The 25,920-nt window shown below is 36.5% G+C and overlaps 1 protein-coding gene across 1 annotated transcript; it reads left to right on the plus strand.

Moving 5' to 3' along the window:
- The first annotated feature begins 385 nt into the window (after positions 1 to 385).
- On the plus strand, positions 386 to 25,068 carry LOC103718997 (protein AAR2 homolog). Its single transcript, XM_039130147.1, has 14 exons — positions 386 to 624; positions 1,919 to 2,001; positions 3,292 to 3,349; positions 3,790 to 3,849; positions 7,059 to 7,188; positions 7,951 to 8,177; positions 11,642 to 11,734; positions 11,805 to 11,876; positions 13,628 to 13,660; positions 19,505 to 19,645; positions 19,992 to 20,048; positions 24,654 to 24,743; positions 24,828 to 24,857; positions 24,955 to 25,068. Exons 1-14 carry the CDS (start codon positions 511 to 513, stop codon positions 25,015 to 25,017), a joined length of 1,251 nt encoding a protein of 416 aa, XP_038986075.1. The 5' UTR covers positions 386 to 510; the 3' UTR covers positions 25,018 to 25,068.
- The last annotated feature ends 852 nt before the right edge of the window (positions 25,069 to 25,920 follow it).

Here is a 25,920-nt window from a genome sequence, read left to right on the forward strand (position 1 = left end):
TATCCGACTTAATCCAAGAGAAACGAAACACACAAAATGAAATTCAGTCCAACTCCAAAATTCTAACTCAAACACAACTTGAGTTGGGGCAGTTTAGGTCCGGCTGGCTCAACCAAAGTTTTTAACCAGATTAGCGTGATCTTAGATATATGATTTAAAATGATATTGACGGCTAAAATGATATGAAACCATATTTTGCAATGAGCTGAGCATCAACTTAGTTCTGAACTTATACATGTTTTATCATATATAAATCTTGATCAATAAAATTAATTCTCAGGTATCATTCGCCGTCCATTGGGTTGGCGTGGTTAACACGCGCAGCGACGAGATTCGTACCTCCCTTTACGAAACCCAACCCGAGAACCGGATCAACGGTAATATCTGGAAGATTCTCGGTCCATCTCTCCGTCTTCTCGGAGCTTCCCTCCTTTCAACCCCCTTTTTTTTTTTTTTTCCGATTACCGGCAGAGCGAGGACAGGCGACGTAGAGCAAGGGCGACGGCCGCTATGGCTTCGGGCCTCCAGATGGATCAAGAAACCTCCCTCGACCTCGTGAAGAAGGGCGCCACTCTTCTCCTCCTCGACGTTCCGCAGTTCACTCTCTTCGGTATCGACACCCAGGTCCTCTTTCTGCTCTCTCTCAAATCTTGGAAATCCTAAAGATTTTTTTCCTTTCCTGCGAAACTAAGGAGTCCAGTTTGATGATTTTCTTATTGTTCTTGATTTGAGGGCGAAATTCCACTAGGTATTGTACAAAGATGCGGCTGATAGAATCCGGATTCTTGAATTTACAAGAAATTATAATGTCCTGTGTTTGCCTAACGTTTTGGTTGATTAGGGTTTCTTCTTGGAATTTTTTTGGCGGAGAATAATTCTATTATCATGGTAAAGTATAATTTCTTTAAATACTGGTGACTGAAAGAAACGGCACTGAATTTTGCTATGATAATATAATAGAGTGATTTAAAAGAAAGGAGGTGGATAGGTCTGTCGGTGGTGGTACTCTCCATTAAATTGGTACACTAGCGTCTTCTCGTGTAGCGGGGAGAAAAGTGCACGATAATCTAGCAATATTATCTAAAATTTTAGATTGTATAGGACCTTTAAAGCCAAAAATTAATTTTATTTGAGGGGATTTGCCTAAGAGCCATTTGATTTTCAAGATTCTCAATAAATGAATCCGATAAGTTTCTAAGTTTTTGACGTGTGTTCAACTTGCAAACCTATGACTATAGATGCTTGAAGTTGGACTCACTACTCTGTAATGTGACAAAATGCAGTAGGGTGATCTTTGAAGCAAGAGTTCATGCTGTAAGTTCTTTCTGTTAACTTGTAACTGAAGCATATGAATTTTGCAATAAATAGAGGCAGGGCCTACCGGTTACAGCTAGGAACCCTAAGCATGCACCGGTAAGCCCTGCATATTTTGGAGAGTATAATGATTTATAATTGTAAGGTCCACTATGATTTCTTACAGTTCTGATTTTATTCAGAGCTGATAGTGGACAACGAAGAATTAACCACTAAATAAGTATATAATTTTTTTGAATAATCATATTGAGGCTGCTATTTTATGAGAAAATAATTTGTAATACTTACAATTTGTACCTGTTTTTGATTATGAGGTGTATGCCATTATTTTAAATTTGATGACATATTGAATATTGCAGTAGCTCTCATTTTCTATTCAGCTGCCTTCTGGGACCTGAATATTGTGAAGCATTAGCCTAGGAAGTATAGGATCTACATGTGTCTGTATATGTTTTCTAGAGTTTTGATATATTTAGTTGATTATTTGTATAGTGCGTATGAATTGCTCATATTATTTCAAAGATTTGCAGTATTAAAGGCACCGAGTTTTGTTGAAACTATTTGTTTCAAACTCATGTATACATTTTTTCCCCTCTTTTTCCAGATGTTCTCTGTGGGGCCTAACTTCAAAGGCATAAAAATGATCCCGCCTGGTCCACATTTCATTTACTATAGCTCCTCAAACAAGTAAGCATAACTTCCTAAGAGCTGGAATATTTTCACTTTGGTCTCATTTCATGGTATAGCTAAGCAATAAGTCAAGTTGGTAATTTTTCATGTATCAATGATATATGTTGGCCTTTTCTTGTACTTGCCTTCTTCTTTTGCATGGCCCAGTAAATGATTAGTTTTTGTGAACTTCTATAGTATTGCTTTTGAGGAAAAAGTAAGCTAAACAGTAGCGAGCAGATGCATACACACTTGAGTTTTAAGTCAGCATTGATGGCTGATATATGTCTTTGGGTGGTTATTGTTGGAAATAATGCTTTTAAGATTAATATTGAAATAGTCTGGACAATGATAATTGCAAAACATGCGGAAACCTTTTTGAACTCTTTTGTTACAAAAATGCAAGAGAAGATTGGAACAAGAGAAAAAAATAGCAAAGCAAGAGAAAATCTAGCATGGATCCCTGCTAATCATCCTTGAACATTACCTAGGTGTAATTAGGCCACTTGCCATGCTTACTTTATTGCTGCTTGTCTTCCATCTTCACTTGCCTGCTGCACTCACCATGTGGTGTCGCTGCCACTGCTGGTTCTCTAATATCCAACATCCTCTTTCTATATTCTATAAACAAGACTTAATGAGAGGGCTGAAAGTTCAAAACCCTTAAATCCCCCTTGTTGTAGCTTCCCTGTTCTTCTTTCTAGGCGACGGTGGGTCACTGCTGTCATGGCCACACATTATATAATGATTTTTTGGAGCTAAATCCCAATGGCAGTTAGCAACAAGACTTATTTCTCTTCCTTCCTCCTTTTTCTCTCTCCCTCCCTTTCCCTCATGCAAGTTGATGGGGCCTTGCTGAAATTTGGTTGAGTTTTGGACATAAGGAGTCAATCCAGGTTAGGCCTAAGCCGCAGCTTGAAAATTCTAAGTGGCCTAGGTTAGGTATAATCACAAGATAGCTAAGTTATGATAAGCTTTGGCCTGGGATGACATAAGGAGTCGATCCCTTTCTGCCTATAATGAGGGGCAAATTTATCATTGATCTGAATTGATTACCAAATGAAAGGGACTTTTTGCTTGAAATACATCCAAGAGCAATATTACTTTGCAAATGTATTTTGGGTTTCAAACAATGTTGTTTAGAACTGATTTGTACTATTGAAGTTGGAAATTTTGTCATATTTGTTTTCTGAAGGTGGCAAATGTTTGTTCTTGCACCCATGCAATATTGATCTAGTGATGAATCATTTGTTTACTGATGTCCTTGACATGCTGAATTACTTTCTGCTTTTCCTGTTATTTTTATAGGGAAGGAAATGACTTTTCGCCAACCGTTGGCTTCTTCCTTACTACTCAACCTGCTGAGGTACTCATATTCACATTTTTCCTGCTATGTATTTGTGTTTTCCAAATCTTTACGTAGATGCAGTATATGACCACTGGATAAACTGCTTCTTTGCTTTCTTAGAGTCTTAAGTATTACTGCTAGTATGTCTTGGATTAACCTAAACAACTTGGTTGATGCTTGTATTCTGTTTGTTTGTTCATGCATACAGACAGGAGAACATGCATATGTGCTCATGTGTGTATGGTAGCCAGATTCATTAAATGTAAATAATGCTAAGATCAGCTAGGCTATCATATCAAATGAACTCTCCCAAAAAATAGTTAATCTTCATAGAGCGTTTAAGAAAAAGAATGAAGATATGTATAAAAGCACATGCTTCTCTTACTGTAAAATATTGAAGTTTTTTCTTATGTAGCATTTGATGCATGGTGGGATTTATTGATCTATGAGTTCAACAGGTGGTTGTTCGTAGGTGGCATCAGCAAGAGGAGCAGTTGATGAAACTTTCAGAAGATGAGGTTGCCATTTATCTTAAGTGATTTTTGCATGGTGCATGTTAAAATCTCTAAATACGATATGATGGGCTTTATTATTTTATTACTATTTAAAAGTTTTGCATCATAGTTGCATCAACCTCATGTAGCATTTTTGATAATATTGATGATTGAAGGTGCATGAATGATTAGTGCAGCAAGCTACATTTCAGTGTCTGCCGTCAAATGATTTAATATGTTATATATCATAAATATCTCGTTGATAAATCTTAAGTTCATTCTGGTGAGTAGTGCAATTATATGAAATATATACAAAAATCTCGTGCATGGTCCACCCCGTACCGCCCGGTACGCCAACCGGTATGAAACTTAACTTTAAGTCAGTACAAGCCTCACACCGCTCTTACCGAGGCGTACCAATCCATACCGAAGTGCGTACTGGTCTGTATTGAGGCATACGGAGATAAAAATTGAAAAAAATTATTAGAGCGGTATTTCGGTACAGAGGTGTACCGTACTATACCAATACGGTACTCGGTACCGAGATTGCGGACCTTGCTCATATGGATAGATGCACCACAATTTGTCATTTTGTATCACTAGTAGTGTCATGTTTTTTGTTTTTTGATAATTTAAGAATGTAGACAAGATCCAACTATGGCCTAATGCAACCAATTTGATATCTATAAACAAACAATATTTTCGTCTCATGTTGAATCATATGACATTACTACTAATGGAATTGTTTGAATAATATTTTCCTTTTTACCATCTTGATGTGGACCAAGGGTTGAATGAATATGGAAACAATCGTTATCTTGAACTGATTCTATGACTGGATTTGGTCTAATGAGACTGGTCTTGATCTAAGGGCTCATAACCCATTTTAAAAACGAAGTGAATGGTTATAATTGATTCAGATGAGATATACCTTGTTTAATGGTGTCTTCTAGCTTTTGTGTTTCCAATATTACAATTGAATCACATTTCTCTGATGGCACAAATGGAACTTGTTTATTCAATAGTGCAGACTTAATTATGATTCCAATCAATCCTAATGGATCTTAGCTAGCAGTTGGAATCAATTTATTCTATGAATCATTTAGATTAGTTCAACTATGTTAGGTGCCTAGCTGCAAGGAACAACCTTGCGTATTTGATTATGGTGCCCCCCACTAATGAATGACCATTGAGATTAGGTCTCAACTATGTTTGGTGCGAGCTACAATGAACAACTTTGTATATTTGATGATTGGGCCCACCACTGAATGACCAGTGCTAGGGACCAAACTTGATCTTGCTTGTCAACAAGAATGAAATCCCTTAATCTGACAGCGCAAAATGGTTCTAACATCCAACAGCTTAAAATCAAGTTAGCTTTTGATGTTTAAATCCAAATTAATAGAGCGGCCTGATTTAATTGCTGCTTTCTAGCTTTGATGATACAATGATCAAAGGTCAAGAGACCAATCTCACTTTTGTGTCTATGCTTTGGATTTTCGATGTGTGAATTGGTGGACTTTCGATCTCTTATGCCAAAGAAAAAAGAAGGGTTTTACTCATGATTACATGCGAGTTATCCATTGACAATAAAATGGTTAATATCAAATTGGATCATTTAGATGGTATCTGATTTCATTTGGAATGGGATGTATTTATTCCATTTTCCGAAATCCCATAGACAATCCAGCTCTCAAAAACCAAGTATATACAGCTGGCTCCATTTAAATGATTAGGCATCATCTCTTGAATGATACAACAGCTGGAACAAGAGATCACAGTACTTTAAGGTATCCACTATATGGGCTTGAATTGTTGATTGTCTTCTCATGTCACAAGACATGAAGACTCTTCTTTAACTAAATTGCTGAAACCCAGCTAAGAATCCTGTCTTGGTAATTGCATGACCTACTGTTTCAAAAGTGGCTGCGGTATGTCGGTGGTCAAGGGACTGCAGCATGCAGGTCGCATAGTGCATATGCAGTATGTAGGTTGCATATACAGGTACACATGTGATGACTATTTTTTTAACTATTTAAAAATAAATATAATATATTAAGTACAATAAAACAACAATAATTACAGTAAGTTTTTATTGATAGAATAATATCAATATTAATAACACTAGCAGCTAATAAGTGTTTATTACTTAGAATCTACTACCGAACAGCAATGATTATAACATAATCAGCATTTTAGCCCTATTAATAGCCATTTTAAGCCCACCTAAAATCACTATCAGCTTGAATCTGCTTCACCTATATGAGCCCTATAAAAGTGGGTCATATATGTAGCTTTAGAATGCTAAGCGGGTTCATTTATGAAACTGTACGATACTAAGCAGGCCATACATGCGGCTGTGCAATGCCAAGTGGACCACCTTTTTGGTCCCTATGTGGTATGATCGCATATAGTATTGCATATAGGCAACGCAATATGGTCAAGGGGTTGAATACACATATACAGGTGTAATGGTAACATGTACCACATTTTAAAGCACTGGCTTGACCGGTAGAATTAAAGGGCCCCACAATCTTACATCTCCCATAGCAGAACTACTTGTTATATATGCCCTCAGCTAATAAGAAATAGCGGTGGACAAGAAGAAGAAAAGAGAGAGAAAGCAAGAGACTCAAATTGTTAAAATCATGTATAAATGCTCCACCACTAGTAATTCAGGTGTTTTTTTCAATGTTTTTCATGAAAAAGTAGTTTCTATAAATAAATGTATGCACTTAGTCTGCTGTTATAGCATGTTCTGGAATTTGGATGGCTGGAATGTGAGATGCTATTTGGAAATGCATTTATCCCTAGGGTAAGTGTGAGTCAACAAAGTCTTTGCTGTGAAAATTCTTTCTTGTTAAAAAGCTATGTAAGAATTATGGATGCATTCATTATGTTGTTTGCTAAATGGTAATTATAATGTTCCAAGTGGTCTCCACTCTCAACATGAAAACAAGCCAAAGGTGCATGATTTGCATTGATTCAGATTTTCAGTGTTCTGGTTCAAAAAGGTATAGTGCAAGTCAGTTGCTGGACATCATGAATATTGCAAAATTGTTTCATATGTATGTTGGATTTCCACAAAGATTTATCATGAATATTTGTTGACAGGAGATATCTGTATCATAATTTTATTGCAACATATTTTCTATTCTTGGATGCAATAACTAACTCTGTTATCTGCAAAATAGTCTTAGTTAGTTGCATTGCTAAAGTCAAAACTTCAATAGGAATACAGATATATTGATGCTGTGAAGTGTTTTGAATTTGATCAACAACTTGGGCCTTATGCTTTAGACCACCATGGAGCGTGGAAGCAACTTTCTACTTACATCACAAAGAATGTTATCGAACGGATTGGTATATCTCTTTTACTTATATTTTTCTCTTGTCCTAAGCTAGTTTGATGCAATGCTGACATCATAGTCACTAGGAGTTGTTTTGTCAATTTTTTTGGTCTCATAAAACATGTTATGATATTATATCAATTATTTTTAGTGGTCAAAGTTCAGTAAAGCTCTCAGATCAAATGTAACTTCTGTCAAAATTTTCTTTTCCATTTATCTTCTAAATTCTGCATGCAAAATTCTTCTAACTTGTAACTACCTTGTCGTTCGCTTCCAGCAAAACTTAAAACTCCAATTTGGTTGGCATGCAAGAAAAAATTTCCTTAGTTATTCATCAGTGCAAGTCCTGTTGGCCTTAAAGTTGTTACATGAACATGACAAAAGTTCTGCAACATCCAGAATGTGTTGGAGATAGTGAGATTCTACTACATTATCCTATATTGTGGCAGTGAGATTCTACTACATTGTCCTATATTGTGGCATGTTTCACATGAAATCAACATTATAAATATTCTGAAAAAATATTGGAGAATGACCACTTTTGGAGTTTACGAGACACAGTCACCTATGGTACCTTATTTTGTGAAGTCTTCATTGTGGAGCATATCAAATTTAAATTTTTTTGCTTAATCTGCACTTTTATTTTCTAATTATTTTGTTATATCACATGTAAAATTTTTCCCTGACTTATGTTCTCTCTGAAGAACCCCAGATAATTTAGGTGTTATAAAGTGAATAACATCAAAGTGATTTTAAGTTTTCATCTGACTTGCAGAACCTATTGGAGGAGACATTACAATAGCGTATGAGTCTGGAATAATTGACACAGCTCCTAAAACAGCCATGGAGAGATGCTTGATGGAGCAGTTAAGAAATAGTAAGTTTTCAAACAATGCTGCAAAAGAATCTCGTAAACGAGGATGTTACTACACAACTATTCCCAATGCTGTTAAGAGTAGAGATGTCTTCGGGGAAGAACTTACAGCATTGAATCTTGACAAAGTAATTTTCTGTGTATTTTCTCCAATTCATTTAAGTAGAATATGTGGGATGTTACATATTGAATTGCATTGATCTATTATTTACCTGAAGAAGAGAAAAATACACATTGACAAATATCAGTCTAATTTGAAGCATCCAAATGTCAAGCTGTTAAGATTTGATTGATATGGATGTGCCAACTTGATGCTTGCCGGTTTATCCTCGGTATCCTTTTGATTAGTCTCTTCAAATAACTTTGCACGATATGCTTTTACTAGTTAATTTCAGGGTTGCCATGTTATCCAAGGTTAGTAAACTTACTTCTAGCATACTCTTGGATGTACTTTTTCTTTTGTTGAAGTTGTATCCATCATCCGTTACTTCTACTACTTTTCTTCTTGTCAATCAGCTAATCTAAAAGGCCTTAACTAACCCTTGACCAGATCATGATTTTTAGGAACCAAGCCACAATTATCATAATGGAAGAGGGTGTTTTCCCATCATCTGAACTAGATATGAATCTGCAACGGGGAAATCAAACACCACTTAGGATTCATGGTAGTGTGCACTTCCAAGAATCAATTCTCTTTGTTCATGCTAATAAGTACATTGCCCTGTTTGGACAAAATAATAATGTTCTTTACTGCTAACAAAAACTCGATTGAAGTTCACTCATCTTTTCATTCAATATCCAATAACTAATACAGCGGCTAAGAATTAGCATTTGTACAATACTTTTTTCAATGGGGGAACCTAATTACATTGGTTGTCCTTCCAAGCATAAGAGAAATAAAAGGAGTACCCTGATCTTTCATTTCCATCCAAAAGTCAACCTTAAGCCCATGCACGCCGAACTCTCTCATCTGTAACAAAATCTTAAAATACCTCTATAGATAACATGTCCTATGTTATTCTGACTCAATGAATTAACCCTTAAAATACTTCTATGGATAACCTGTACCATGTTATTTTGACCAAATGAATTAAAAAAACTCTTAAAATACTTCCATAGGTAACCTGTACTATGTTATTTTGACCCAATGAATTAAAATGCTACCTGACATACCCATTGGGATCTAGTTCAAGACTCAAGGCTATACTCAAGGGTTGAAGGGTTGGAACTGGTAAGCATGCCTCTCATGTCTTTTAGGAAGAAGGAGGTGTTGTAATATAATATATAAAATTTGAAAGATTATGTGAATGGTGGTTCTTTATTTTTCCATTAGTGAATTTAGTGGTTTTATCTAAACAAAACATGCTACTTTTATTTAGAAAGTTAATAAAAGAAGTCTGTCTGAAAAATGTTTAGGAGTATTACAAAGTGGATCATTTGTGGGATAGAGATTGTAGAGATAATGCAATAAACCAAGAAGATTGTCTCCTAAGGAGGGTGCATCGTAGGATTAAAAAAAAATTGCTTATTGACCTAGAAGATCAAATCAATAAATCTGATTATCATCTTAGAAGGTTCTATATCATAGTTATTAAAGACATGCTAAATGGATGGCACTTGTTGGTTGACAATGCAAAACAGCCCTCACTCATTAAGATATAATTATCCTCATCTGATTATTTAGATTTCTAACTTCTTCCAACAAAGGTCTAGAAATATTATTGCATTGACCATTCTTGATCTCTTTCTTCTAAGTGATCTTGCAGCCTAAATTGACCACTGCCTCCCAACCCTGTCTGTTGAATACTTGAGCATGAGATGCCTTACATGTTTTCCTGATGTTAAAATCTTTTCTAACTGGTGGAACCTTTATTAGACATCCACGACCGGTCAAGAGAAACTCTTATGAAACTAAGGCCTAAGCACAGCATGTGCTTTCCCACTTGGAATTCTTTATGCTTTTGAGAGCTTTGCTGAAAGAGAGAGTGACACTTTTTATTCCCATTTGCAGTGCAATTACTTCCTCTAAGGGATCACATAGTTAAGAAGAGGAGCTTTACAAACTATGTCATCCTTCACTAATTATTTAGATACTTATATTCAACTGAGAGTTTATAGATGTACCCAATCCTCAATGCTAATCCTAATCCTGATAGCTGGAAATACATCCTCACCACACTGCTCAAAAATCACGTATCATCCGCAAAGTTGGCCAACCTCGCGCACGTCTAATCTATGCAGTCAAATTTATGTATTGAAAGGGAAGAATGAGGATAATAGCAAGCAAAGCTAGCTAGAAAGAATTACAACGGTGTCGAGCTGTGTAACTAAAGCCATTTAAGAATCATAACATGGATATTTTTAGGGTTAGGCTTGGGATTACAAAAGGACATGTGCTGACATATGAACTTTAATTTGGCTAAGTTGTGGATAATATTTAAATGACTCTGCAGTTGAATAAGACATTCTAGTTGTTTGGCAGCCCTTTTATTTTTTTGTTCAATTGGATTGCTGGGTTAGTTAATGCTTTCCCTCAAGATGTAACACAGTAACATGGTATGTCGTATCGTACCGTACCAGATGGTATCGAGCGTACTGTACCGATCCTCGGTACACTAAAAAAATTTCGTACTGTACTGTACCAACACTATGCTAGTGTGGCACCGGTATGGGGTCTAGTACCAGTACGGCGAATTTTGCACAGTAATAACATTTTTGTCTCGATTCTTTTAGGCCTAGTTGATTCCAGAATAGAACCCTAGAGAGGCCACTTATCATGTCCTATCTTGGGGATAACTGCCAAAAACAAGCCTAAGTTTAGGGTCAAACAACTGAATCCCGAAGGGTCAGTCAAAATATGGATCACTGCAGATCATTAATTCCTTATATCCCCATAACCAGGCATTCCAACCATTTGAACCCACCTGATTAGGGATTTTGTCCAAAAATACTTTTCATTAGCAATAAGTAATCAAAAGTGGCAGGGGCATATTTGTTTTATATCCAAAAAATAAGCACAATTATTGGATGAGGATAAGAGTACTTTATCAAACACAAATTAAGACATCCTACCTGATATTGGAATTAACTATATCCCAAGTATAATAAATAGTTACACCAGAATTTCTATCCTGCTTCCAAACTATTCCTTAGTGTTTTATGACAATTCAACAGAAACTGGTAAGCAAATTTTGTTGAAATCCAGAATCGTCTAAAGGAAGCATTCTCTATATAGGGGCTTCAATGTGATTAGTTTTTCCTCGAGGTTACATGGTGATTTCTGATTATAATTCAACTCTATATCCCCTAGCTGTATGGGACCATGTGTCGGTAGTATATTTCATGTTTCTTTTCATGTTGTCCTAAGAGAGTTTGGCTCCTAATATCCATTAACTTTCATATATTGTTTTTCCGAAACTGTCACTTCCATGACTTGTTATGTGAACTTTGCGAAACTTCCTATTGCAACAAATTTCTCATGAACAGTAACCTTAACTGAAGTCCATGTATTGACTACATAGAATGGTCATCTTCCTAAAACAATGTCATAATATCTGACTAATAATTGATGAAGTAAATACTATTCTCTCAGACAAATTTATTAGAGAGCATACTGATGAAAGACTACGGAGGTGCAGAAGATCTACTTTTGGGGGAACTGCAATTCGCTTTCATTTCATTCATGGTAATTATCGGCTGGTGTATGTTTCCTGCTTCATTTGTATTATACCTTGTTGACATTTTTAAGCATACAGATGGGGCAATCACTTGAAGCATTTCTACAGTGGAAAGCATTAGTTACCCTTCTTTTCAGCTGTACAGAGGCTGTAAGTGCTGACATATCTTCTTTTGAGATGAAAATCATGAAATACCTCTTATCAACCTTGTAAATTATTGTGTATCATGACACCCGATGGGTTTCTGTCTTATTTTATATTAGTTTTCTTATTCTAAGTATCTTCGGCTTGATGCATTTTGAGTTCAATAGAAGTTACTCTGTCAAGGTCATTGCATTATTGCATAACAAGCATATCCATATTTTAGTGCACATTAGTAGTGTATATTAGTGCATACTTATGTTTGTGAAACATGGTTGACAGTCTAATGACATTCGATGACTGAGTGAAACTTGTTGTTGTGAACATTTACTGAGTTTTGCTTGTACATGATAAAGGAAATAGCACTAGCAATTTGGGTTTTGTTCTCATAATAAGGGAAAGATATAGAAGAATATATGATAAAGATGTTGAAACTAAGTTGATTTACAATTTTGCATTTACTTCAGTCATACTTTAAATGTAGCATTATGGGATACATCTTTGCTTAAGATTAAAAGCAAAATACACAGATAAAAAGCAAATACACAGATAGGCATGATATTTTTGGCCCTCGCAGAACATTACCTGCTACCGGAAAGGGCATGTGGTCTTGGTTGCTACAAATTTTGACTATTTGTAGGTCATGAATCATTGTGCTATCTCTTCACGCACACTTTTATTCGCATATATTTATGTATGAGGGCTGAACTATTGTTTAGTATATGGATTTATGCTATTTCCCCCATTAGTTGATTTCTGCAAATTTCAATATTCCCATTATGTTCTAGATCAATGTTAAAATCTTCTTCTACATTATTGGCCAATCACCAAACTTATCTCTAGATCAAGCCAAAAACATATTTGCGTTGGCTTGAGGCTGAGAGAATAGTTGGTGTCTCTTCAATGCCAGAATCCAATTATCCATCAGTTTTTGACTATCCACATAGTTACTGCTCATGAATTGTTTTTCTGAGGTCTTTTTGTTGTCAAAGGTCCTTAAGCTTGCAAACTTTTCCTGATAGGACTGATTTAGCATGTAATATCCATTTGAAGTAATCCAGGGTGTAGCTACTGCAGCATTTGGGAATTGAAAGAAGTAGCTACTCCAGCACTTGGAACGGCATGAAATATAGTCATGCTTCTCTCTCTCTCTCTCTCTGACCAATCCAACTCTAGTTGGATCACCTCTTTAGCCAAACCACTTCTTGTTCAGTTTACATTTCTTTTCTGCCTGTGAATTTTTTTTGTTCTTTTCCATCTCGTTTCATTCATCTGATGATATTCTTGGCTGTTTAATGCCTTGAACCATAATTCTCTGCCTCTGGCTCATTCAGTTTGATTTGGGTTCCATTTTGCCTCCATCCTTACCATCTTTGACCTTTCTGAGCTTATTTATTCACCCATATTGAATGATCTTTCATCCTTCCTGATAGAGATTCTTTTAGATGTACACCTCCAGCACAGTTAGCAAAATTTCTAGTAACAACTCTTTCTTTCACCAAAAGCATACTATTTTCACATTTATTTCTGAAAGTCGATATATATTTATCACCCATATATAGATTCATAGTATTTAGGTGTTTTGGACTACAAAATGGTTCCAGCAAACACATAAATATTTTTTCCCTTCTTTGCAAATGATTTTTATTAGATAGCTATTAATGCAACTTTATTTTTTGATGTCTAACTGTATATGTTTCAAATAAATATCAAATTCTTATTTTCCTTCTTTACTTCTGATCTTCTCTTGTTTTTTGCAGCCCCTTAGGACAAGGACTCGGCTATTCTCGAAGGTAATATTTTACCATGTATTCAGCTAATGTAGTTACTTGGATGAAAGTTGTAATCCCTCTCTACTGTTATGACTAGGATGTGGTTTTATAATGTGATGCAGCCACTTAAAACTTTAAAGGCTATATGTTGATATCGCAATATCAACGAAGGATTGAATTCAGATCTGATTAGATCTGAATCAATATGCAGAAGAGAACATAATAGATCAAGAGAGAATAAGAAGAACACATTAATTGAGTTGTCGAACTCCTCAAATTATAGCGTTGAACGTAACTAATTGTCAGCATAGTCTTTACGTCCCCTAAACCTGTACTTGAGTATAGTTGTATCCCCAGATCCATTGGTAGGCTCTCCCGTTCGATATCCGATTCGAAACGTCGGATTGCTGCCTTTGTTGAATAAGGGCCTCAATAATAAAAGGATAAGGGAAAGGAGTGGAAGGAATTGGTTGGGGGGAGGGGAGAAGGGAAAAGGGCCAGTGGTCAACTTTCACTCCAATTAAGTTCCATAATAACTTCAAAACAGCATTAAATAGACTCAATACTAATATTCATAACAATAGCAAAACCATAATATACTATCTATTAACATTCCGAATCAAAAGATCTCAGCTGTAGGCTAACACAAACCCACTAAAGATAAACAAAAAAAACAGAAATAACAAAAAAAATTAACAATCAAATAGATCTGTTCTCGATTTTGATGACACACAACACTTGGATGTATCATAATGTGTAGCAACAGGAAGAGGTTTTGAGTAAATTTTCCCTAAGTCTGCATACTATGATTAACTTTTACCCAAATAATTAGCCTTAAAAGGCTATCCGATTCTCAGATGTAGAAAATCTGTGTATCTGAAATACATTATACTGTAGGGACAATGATAGACTTATAGAAGGCAAAAAAGGAAAAAATATGTGATTATGTGAATATTAGTGAAAGAAGATAATAAGGAAGGAAAAAAAGAAAAGAAAATAAGAGGTATGTAGGCAAAATAACAAGGAGTATGTTCACTTGTGCCTATATCTAATTCAGATTTCCTTTAAGGGTGCCCAAAGACCAAAGTCCCCTTAGAGAGAAGCTGACCATTAACCAAGGATTAAAATAGTGTATCATGCCCATGCCTGTCAAGGTGTGGAGCACAATATGTTAGCTTACCATGCTATGCCATGTTGACGGTTGGCATGTGCCAGCATATAAAGATAGAGAAGTCTACAAATAGTCTAGAACTAGCATGTAAGATATATTTTTACTATCCTTTCTAATGATATAACACTGACAACTTTATACAAGCATATATACATGTTTTAAACTAATAAACATAGATTTTAACTGATCTATAAAACAAAATGGTATAAATCATCATAAATATCTTTAAAGATTGTACTTTAACATGTTCTTATATAGTTTCAACTTTCAACTTTCAACTAAGTTCGCTGAATCGGTATCGGAGGCCGTAATAGCCGATAATTGGTTCAGCATGGTACAGATCCATACCATATTGTTTTGGAGTATACGAGAACAGGGAGAGTCGGAGAGGGGGAGAGGGAGGAGGGGAGAGGAAAAGAGGGAGAGAGAGGGGGAGAGCAAGGGAGGAGAGAGAGGGAGGGAGAGGCTGATGTTGTCGTCAATGCGGGGGGAGGGGGGTCGTCATCGCCACCATTGAGAGAGAGACTTACCTAGAAGACCTTGTCATCGATAGTCGTGGCAGCATTTGGCATCGTTGTCGAGTCGGCTGGAGATAGAGAGTTAGAGACCATTATGGCTTTGAGGGAGGAGGGGCGAAGCCACAAATCGAGCGTCGAATGATCGGTTATTACCATTGCCCCAATTGAATTAATTGAACAGTTATATCAAACCATACTGATGGTTGACTGATCCGGTTTGGTATGGTTTGGCTAACACTGGTTTCAACTATCGAGACGCATGCTAATCTTACACATTAAACAAACTTGTAAGCTCATACGCACATTCTTAATTGTCAATACTATGGAATATTTATGCTTTTGGTAGAACTAGGAGAAACTTATTGATGTCGGAGTGCCTAGGATTATGGTATGCTGAACCGGTCCGGACCGGTCCGGTACAGGTACCAGTTGGTTCAGCCCGTACCGGTCCAGTTCCTAACCGGTCCGATACGGCGGTGAAAAATGGTTCTAGCCTCAAGGGGCTGAAACCAAGCGGTACAATGGCGTATTGGTGCGAATCGGTCCGGTTTGCACCGGTACAAGTCCTGTACCACATTGGATTGGTGGAAATCGGACTGCTTCACACCGGTACGCGTGCCCGCGTAGGCGTGCTGGCTAGGCAAATCGGTTTGGCACCGGTCCGAATCGGTCCGGTAGGCCATCGGTACGCCAACCGATACCAGTTTGGCGGACCATGCCTAGGATGCACATGATACTGCATAGATTGCAAGTCCTAGCTGCATTGATCGCGAGTTCTAGCTGCACAGGTCAGGTCCCGGTCGTATGGTTGTGACTAGTTTTGATGATTAGTTATTTTCTTGTCTCGGTTATGAAAGTTTGACACTAGTAAATTTTAGGAAGTTATAATTTTTGTGAATTTTTTTTTTTAAGAACTTTTGATGTTAGTAAGAAAGTAGTTAGGGTTTTTTGAGTTAGAATAGAATTTGGAATTCCATATTGGAGGGTTGGAGAAAAGAGTCCCCTTGTACCACTTATATATACCTCCATTGGGGCTCCTCTTGTAATCATACTAAAGATACTTGAAATATCTGATTAGTGGAGATCAAGGTTTGCTGAACTGGCATCAGGATCCGTACCGGTCGGCGGACCCGTACTGAAACTGGCCCGTCCATTTTTTTTTGGTGGAGTTTTTTAAAGTTGATTTAATTGGTAATCAATTTTTTTGAACTTTTTCAATAATTTTAAGTCTAATTTGTTATTTTTTTAATATTTTTTGATGTTTTTTGATTTTGTTAATATTTTTATGATTTCAGTTTAAGCTAAATAATGTATCTTATTGTTAAAATGATACAAATCATAAAATAATTAGTGAGATATTGCATGCTACAAGAAGCAACTTGAAATATCCTTAAATCAAGTAGTGAGGTAAAAAATATAAAATAATACAATCAATTACATATATTTAAAGTACAACATACATACCAATATCTAAAATCTTGTCGAGTGACGATGCCTCTCGTAGAAATTCGGATCATCAGTATATTTAGGAGGCAGATCAGCCCACTATAATGAAGTGGCATTGTAACCTTGTATGTTCATCCCATAAGGAACGCGCTCTAGGTTATAAGTATTCTCGGATCTCTTGCTAAAGTTCTAGCTATGAGAGATGTCCTCTGGTTGATAAAACAACCATGAAGAGGCCCATCCAAATAAGTTGACGACAAAATTCGATATGTAAGATGCTCTAGACTGCGTAGGATAGTAGCTATCGGAAGATGCCTCAAGACGCATCATATCTATTTCTGTATTTGTATGGATCATAGGATGCCTGTGGTTGCGGATAATAGGATCCAGCATACGACTCAAAATCTAATACGTCTATGGAATCTACTTCATGTGTGAGGTCATCTGTAGTTGCATCGTGTTTTCCTGAATGACCTCGAGGAGTCCGTTTTCTATATGCAATCGGATCTTAGCGGGTTCTACTAGATCGTGCATCGTGGTCTCTATCCTATGTAGCATGCGTAAACTGGGACGCCGGTGAATCGAAGACCACCATGCAGCTGTCTCATAAACGGTGATCTCATATCCTCCACTTCTTTTTTAGCCAATAGATCCATGACTATCAGAACTGCTGCTTATGATCTCTGAATGTGGATGAACTGACTTCTCGACACTCTCCATTGGGGCTACAGGTGCTTTTTGTTTTTTTTGGTGTGTTGGGCAGTTTTCTTGTCCTTCGTATCGCTTGCTGCCTGCTTACTCTTCTTGCTCCTCTCATAGGATCATCCTCATCATCAATGAAAGCACTATGGATCGGATCTGTGCACTTTAGCTCTACTTCCTCCTGAATATATTTCAACCTCAATCTCAGATTGTAGTGAACATATATAAGATCGTTGAGGCGCTTCTGTGTCAAACATTTCTCCTACTTGCTGTGGATGAGAGTGAAGGTGGACCAGTTACGCTCACGGCCACTCGAGGAGACCGTCTGGAAGAGAATCTGTATAGTTCGTCGCTTAAGATTTTTCGCGAACAAACCAAAATGAATCCACCATTCTACTGCAAAATTATTAAAAAAAAAATACATATAAGATAGTACCATATTAGTAACCTCTAACACCAGGTAAATGTCCTTATGATGTGTAACATATCTGTATTTATACCTTTCTTACTTATGACAGCTGCTGAGACTCCAAAACTGTCGATGCTTTCTCTAAATATTTTGGTATGTGAAAAAGAACTGTGTTATAATATGTTAATAATTGAAGATATCAGTTAAATTACAAATGTCACTTAAGTTAACTTATCTCTTTTAGATATAGGATCGCGACTTCTGGATCATTATACTAATAAAAGCAGCTCATGCCTTGTATCATTATATTAATTATATTATTTTTCTAAGTAAAAAATCCATACACATTAATCAAGGGTCGTATTAACAAGGGTAGCTGAATCGGTATCGAGCCCCGTGCATGTCGACTGCCGATTCGGTATAGGGTGAATCAGGCGGTTCATCTTGTTTTAATAGACTATGATTTAAGCCTTTTAAAGAGATAGGGAGGCTTGAATTGGTTCAAATGGTTGGTTTGCACCGTTTCCACTCCGAACCGCTCGGTTTAGGATGGTTTGGAGCGCTTCGTTGGGGGGGGGGGGGGATTTTGAAATTTAGGGCCAAACGGTCCTGGTTCCTCACTGGTTCGATTCGGTACGGGGTGAGCTAGGTGGTTTGGTCTGGTTCGGCATACCTTGGTATTAATAATGTGGAGACCTATATATTATTTCTCCATCTTTTCCCACCCTTCACCAAACAAATAATTCTGATTTTTCAAGATATTTAAACGTTTCAGATTTTTGGTATATAGCACATATTCTGAATGCATGTTATTTCCCCTGAGTTAAAATATCTCAAGATTATTATTATGAGTATCAAAAGATAAAATACATTCTTATTCTTGAAATAGGGATGAAATGACGTTAATTCCTCTGCGAAGCATGCGAAGCACAAATCATAAGAATGATATAGTTAGAAACTTAGAATGGTCTTGTGTATTAAGCCATCATGATAGCAATTCAACTCAATTTCCTCCATTGAATCTATATGTATAGAAATAAGGGTCTAAATATCAATGATTATGCAGGAAATTAAATATGAAAAACCTTGTTATGTTTAGTTATATTTATCATATGCTCATACATCTTATGTTTTTATAAGAATGACTGCTTTTTTTGAAACTATATATTTTTGAGGTGGATGGAGCAGTCTCTATGGATTTTTAACTCCATGGAGCAACAGTTTTAAGAGAATAATCTATTTCATTTTTGGTAAACATTGGGATCCTTCTGCTTTGTTTTCTGTTCCATTGTTTTCGTTATATGTTTCCTTGAAGGAAAATCTAAAATATGACTGTCTCTTTTAAATTTGTATGTATTTTCATTATGGCCTCAGCTTATCTGGAGTGGGCCCTATAACCAAGATTAATGTCAGTCAGATGAAAGCAATTTATGACTTAATATCTTTAGGCTGGCAAAAAAATTATAAAGTGATCAGTCTACCACAATACGTAATGCGAGGCTGACAGTTTTTTGTTGTATTGATGTTTCTCCAGCATGATTTTGTTTTTCACATTTTATTTTTCCTTTGGGACAACATCAATTTTATTACATATCTGATTGAAGGAGTGCTCCATGCAGTTTCTCAGGGTGATCTACTTCCAGTTAAAGCATGGCTTTCATAAAAATAAAAAAGATGGGAATGCCGCAGACAATGGAATATCTGTATTCTTAGATGATGCATGGTTCTCTAGAGACATATTTTTGTACCGTCTTTGCAAGGTAATTTGTTTGAGGTGATTTTGTTATGATGCATATGGAAAGGTTATATTTGACTTCTTAAGCGCCTCACTTAAAGGATCATTAAATATGCGAAGAAAGGAGTTTGTAAATTTACGACAAGATCAGACTAAGAAAAACATATTCAGTAAATTTACCAACTTTATATGAGCCAAACCTGGTCAAGAATCTTACTTCTCTGCATAATTTGTCAAGTTCTTATTTTTCTTCCTATGCTAGTTGACGAAGAAGTTGAGATCATGGCATACTTGAGTGTTGATCAAGAAACTTGCTCATCATCAATATGTCATGATTTTTCTTAACTTTTGGATGTCTTTTAATTTTCCAGGATTTTTTTCCAGTGGTTCTAGAATCCTCAGTTGTTGATGGAGATCTTCTGTTATGGGTAACCTTCTCAGCTTTTTGATACAATATTGTTATGATCTTTACAATTGCAATAACTGGGCTCCTCAAAATTGTTATGATCTTTTTGTGGAAAGCATCCAGTGGGATGGATTCGGAAGATACATCCTCTAAGCATTTGTAGGATAAAAAGGTACAAGACATACCAACCCGAACCCAAGTGCTAGCACAGTACCCAAGTGTTTTACTAAACAAAAGGTAAAAAGGTAAAGAAACTACAAATGTGATTTCAAAGATCCCAAATACACAAGCAGAGGCAAAACCAAGTAACCAACGCCCGGAAAAGTTAACCAAAAAAGAAGGCAGCCCCACACTAGCATTCTATCCTAAAGACCAACAGTTATTTGGCAATTGCAAGAGCCTTGCATGTCAATATCCAGGGGAGTGGATAAGCAGTAACACCGCAGTTTCCTGAAACATGGTCAGCAATACCATGAGAGATCCAGAGATAATCTTCAGTAGCTCGAATGATTTGTAATTTACCACCTACTCAGCTGTGTAAACATCTATCAACAGATAATTGATAGAGAAATGAATCCTATAATAGCTCTTAGATTTACTAGTTCAAGTTATATATTTCCTTTCTAACCATGTCATCCAACAAAGCCAGACAATGGCAAAAGCCCAAGTCTTTTTCTTTTGTGAGTAGGCATGCTTTTCACCTGCCACCTAGTCCACAAAGGAACTAAAGAAGCTCCTGTTCCTCTAAGACCAAAATATAACTGATTGAAACCTCAAAATCTATGGCAAAAGAAAGATACAAAACTCAGTGTCCATAGCTGACCCACAAAATGTACAAAACTAGCCACCAGTGCACCTTTTTTCTTCAAATTTTCTTAAGTGAACCATCAATTTTGAATACAAGCGAAATGAAAATCGTAGCTTTCACCATCATTGGTGAATTCAAAATGTGCCTCTTGAAAGGACTGATTAGACCACCATGGTTCAAGAACTTGTAGAAGACACCTGACAATGAAGATGCCTTTCTTGTTAAATCTTGGAACCTGAGATTCTCTCTCATTGTTGAGTTAAATGTTGGAAAGAAGTTGAAGAAAATGGTGATTCCTCCATTGGCACACCCTCAAAAACTCTTTGAAATTTATATTCTCAACATATTCGACCAACTGAAATTCTGTATTTGTACCTAAAAGGGTAGTGCCCATATCATAGATCATTTAGGATGCCTGCTAACCAAATAACACTCAGCAACGCATCATTTTATCCAGAACTTGGTAAAATTCCTGACTCCAACCTCCCTGCAAAAACAAGGTTTTCCACTGATATAGATCTTTCAGCTGATTTTAATCTGAGTACCAGCTTCTGGCAACCTCTGAAATAGGATCTGAAAATTAAGTTAGTCCAAACTAAAGAGCCAGACTCATTTGACACTATCCATTTCCACTTTTCCAACAAAATCTTGTTGAAGTCCATCATATGAATCACCTCTTATGGCCTAATTCTTTTCCTTTGCATATGTTATCCCGATTGATTAAGCGAAACCATGCTTATGATCCTAGACCTTGCGCAGATCTCATGTAAAGTTGATCGATCCTATGCATAACCATTCAGAAGGCCTGTAAAAATACAAAATAAAATGGTATGCTGATGCACAACGTTTATTAGCACTAGAGATCAGAACTGAAGATAGAGCCTTTCTCTCCATCCTTCTAACTTCTTTATCACTCTATTAATCTAGTGGGTCTGATTGGATCTACAAAGTTTATTGTTGCTAAGATGGAAACTAGAAGCCTTTTGCTTTTAAGTCAGTTACATGTATATGGTAGAGTGCAAGCTAAAATTAGTAGATAAAATTACATGTCAAAGGCATGAAGAATGACTTTGTGAAAGCAATTTAACATTGCATTATGAATTAATAACCTAGACCAATTTATGATCTTGGCGAGCTCACATCATTCTCTAATGCTTACATGTTCTTAGATACTTTTCAATCAATAATAAATTAATAAAAGAGAAAGGCTTTGATTGATATATCGAATAAGAATTACTATGTGCACCAAGAAGAGACAAAGTTTGAGCCAATGCAATCTTGGTGGACATGATGAATGGTTAATTTTGAAGGTCATGATGCTGATGTTGTTGGATGAGATGTGGGCTGTAGCCACTGGATTTGAATAAAAATTAAATGAAACTTTGGGTTTGGGCTCTACTTTATGGAATATAGACAATGTTATTGTGATAGTCCATTGTGCTTTATTGGCATTTTTTTATACATATGTATGTGGAAACATATTTATTGCCATGTCCTAGCTGTATAATATCATATATTTTCAGTATTTTCTGTATCAGCATGTACATATTGAGTCATACCTAGATTCTGCATCCTACCCATGCCTGACAGCTCAAAAGTTTTATATAACCTGATAGTACTAACAACATAAATTTGAATGATGATGAAAATAATCCTAAAAGTAACATTTTCAAAATGCTTTGAGACATTTATCAAGGAAGCAGTGAACTCATAGATCTATGGCAAGGAAAATTTTATAAATCCCAGCCTGAGCTTGGAACATGTGTTTTAAAACCTAATCAACTTGCCCAGCTGAACTTGGTTGACCCACAACCCACTAGGCATCTCAGGTCATGTTGATACAGAATCCAGAATTTCAGAGAAATCACTTAAGAGTATTGGCTGGGTGGTTCCATTGGTCATACCAACTCGGTCAAACAGCTCAGACCTGCACAGGTTTTTCATTTTTTTTAACCATAAATACCCTAAATTTCGAACTGGTCCATTGCTACATTTCCATATCTCTGTCCCTTTGTAATGTCTTTTAGCCTTCAATGATTGCCTTAGCTATGGCAGCTTTCCTCTTTCTTCTCCATATCCCATCGCTTATGTCCTCTATCCACTTTTTGTTTTTTAGATGCTAAGAGGAAACTGGCAGGACTTCATTGTCATTCTTTTTCTTTTCTTTTCTTTTTAAATTTATTTATTTATTTTTTGCTTAGACTACTAAGAGCATATCTTTCTTTGCCCGTGTTGTTGGTTGTTCACAAGGAAAGAGTGAAGTGTTACAGATCAGGGATTGCTGACTTTCCTTCCCAGATATGGGATGGAGAGTACCCTTCTTCTCTTCCTTGATCTTCTTCCAATATAAGCAAAACTAGCCATATATGAGGCACTTTCCTTTTTTTTTTTTTGGGTTGTTGGGGGGGGAGGGGGGGAACTTCTTATTTGAGGCAGTTGGATGGACATGGGAAGTTGAAGGGATTTAGGGAATCGGAGAGTCAAGCAATGGGGTTGGGGGAGGGGTAGGAAGTGGGAAATGGTTCTGGCCTTCTTGGATTGGGGAATTTTATTATAAAAGCAAAATTCGGCTGGTTCAATTGTGGTTGGCTTGTGGTTGAGCTGATAACTCATGACCCGACCACCTAAATAGTTCAGGTTGGTTCAATGGGTTTGATACGTGGCTTGGAACCAAACCTATATAGTAATCAGATTTTGCTTGATCAGGATCTTAATTATCAAGTTTGCATGTCATTTGCCTTATTGAATTGGTGCAGTTGAATCTTATATATAAAATGCCTTTAATTGAGATGATGCTTTTGCAACTAGTTCCCTTGATCTTGTGACACATGAGGTAGCATAACCATAATGATTGATATGACTTGTAGACACAGCAACTTCAATAGTTCAATTATTAAATGTGAGGTGTGAAACTCTCGTATTCTTGTCATTTTATCTATGGTGTTTTTAAAGCCTGTCTTTGCAATAAAAATTTTCTCAAATTCATGCTATTTTTCTTTTTTCAATGCTTCAAACATCCACAAAGGGAGTTGCAAAAAGTATTACCTTGTATGCACATCTATTGTCCAACCTAATATTGGTATTGAGCAAACTACATTAGGAGTGCATGGTATGCCATGCTAGTGGATTAGCTTGTTACACTTCCCAAAACATTAACCTTTCCTATATTCTTTAAATTTTATTGATCTCCTAATTCTTGAATGATATTTGTTCATCAGCATTTAGCTTAAAGATATATCTTAACAGTTTAACTTAATATGGATGAATAAGATTTGGTACAGAACTCAGTTATCTGATTATACCACTACAAAAACTGGTTCATGAACAAGAATTGCAATCTATGTGCTGGAGGTCCTGAACTAAAATCAACTGAGTCAACAAATATGAGCAATTAGTGGGATCTGGATAAACAAACTGCATAATTTCCTTGGTGAAACCTGGTGGACGTGCTTGGACGAGAGATCTTGTCATCCCCTTTGATAAAGGGTCAGGATTTGTGTAGCATAGTGTTGTACCTGTTGATTTAATAGTATTTGTTGAAAGGAAAAGTATGGATTATAACATAATCCTTTGGAATGGAAAGGATAACCTAAAATGCCACTGCAGTAACCAGTAGCCAGATGATATTCTCTCACAATAGTTTGGTTCTCTAATTTCATATGACATATCAAAATCCTGCAGCGGCAACTTCCTATATGTTCTTCATCGTTTTCCATCTAGTCTAACCAACCCAATAAGGGTACTTAATTCTTTGTATTTTAGTATGGGTTTGTTAACTTTGTCTATTCTGTATATGACAACTTGATATTTAAATTTCAGACCAGAAAACTGAAGAGACTGCTTGAAACTGCACTTGGTTGGGATTTTGAGGATAATGCAATGGATCTTATCTTTGAAGAAGATGATGAGGTTTTTTTTAGCATCATTTCTATTGAACTATAGCTTTCTGTTTCATATTACTGAGTAATTCTTAGTCTTCCTCTTTAATTGCAGTTCTCTCCTGTCGTTGTACCTTCAAATGAAGTGAGTCCCGATGAGGGCCCTGTTGCTTAATGCTTAATAAGGGGATCTAGATGTCCAGATATGTTATGCCATGGTTTATTTTCTTTTGCATTGCCAGCTTCAGCAACCAGTTTATGGAGAATCTCCTGTGAATGCAGTATACTTGTTGTATTGCTACTAATGCAGTAACACCTGAAGCAATAAATGCATGCTGGTATTATCATATCTCTTAGATCCTGTGTTTCTTACTTTTTCCTCTCTTTCTTATTTCAATCCCATCTTATCTGCAGCAAAAAAAAAAAAAAAAAAAAAGCGCAACTGTCCACTTGTTTATCAGGAAGATTAAGTTGTCAAAGTTCGGACTATGATCTGGATTTTGATCTCTTGGAGAGAGTTGCATTATGCAAGTGGATGGTTCTGCATCATGTGAGAACGCCATAATAAAGAGCACAATAGTTGTTTTCTTCCCAGTAAAACTGGCTGCTTTTTTACTACGTACTGGTCCGGAGAATGATGGTTTGGGTGCATGTACTCAGCTTGTTATTTTGTTAGGTCAATCAATCAACTTTATTAGTAAACAGCATCAGCAATAATGGCCTAAGGGTGCACACGTCTTGGTGAGTTATGTTACAGGGATAAAACTCGACTGCTCTAGAAGACCTTGTCACCCAAACCCATACTGACTGACAGGTTCATAGACCCATTTGCCAATCAGAACTTCCATAACCCTCCCGGGTTCGATCCTGCCCACCTAGCGATGTTTACAGGTCCCCTTTGGATATATAATCCTCTGATTGATTGGCTACCTGGATGAAACTTTGTCATTGTTATATGGTGCTAGTGATGAAGTTTCTAAAATTATATCAGTGACAGATGGTAGCATTTTGAAATATTAGTAGCGTATGCAACTTAAGGTAGCTGTCCTTAGAGAAGATGCTAATTTTTTTTGCAGTACTTATTCTTGGTAATGGGGGAGCAAAATAACACTCTTCATTCATCTTCAATGAGGTCACTAGTGAGGATGGAAATGGTCCATGGAAGTCTGGTAGGGACATGCCAGGAGGTAACTAGACATTTATTGGTT

This window comes from Phoenix dactylifera, chromosome 9 (genome assembly GCF_009389715.1).
Source record: "Phoenix dactylifera cultivar Barhee BC4 chromosome 9, palm_55x_up_171113_PBpolish2nd_filt_p, whole genome shotgun sequence".
NCBI lineage: Eukaryota > Viridiplantae > Streptophyta > Magnoliopsida > Arecales > Arecaceae > Phoenix > Phoenix dactylifera.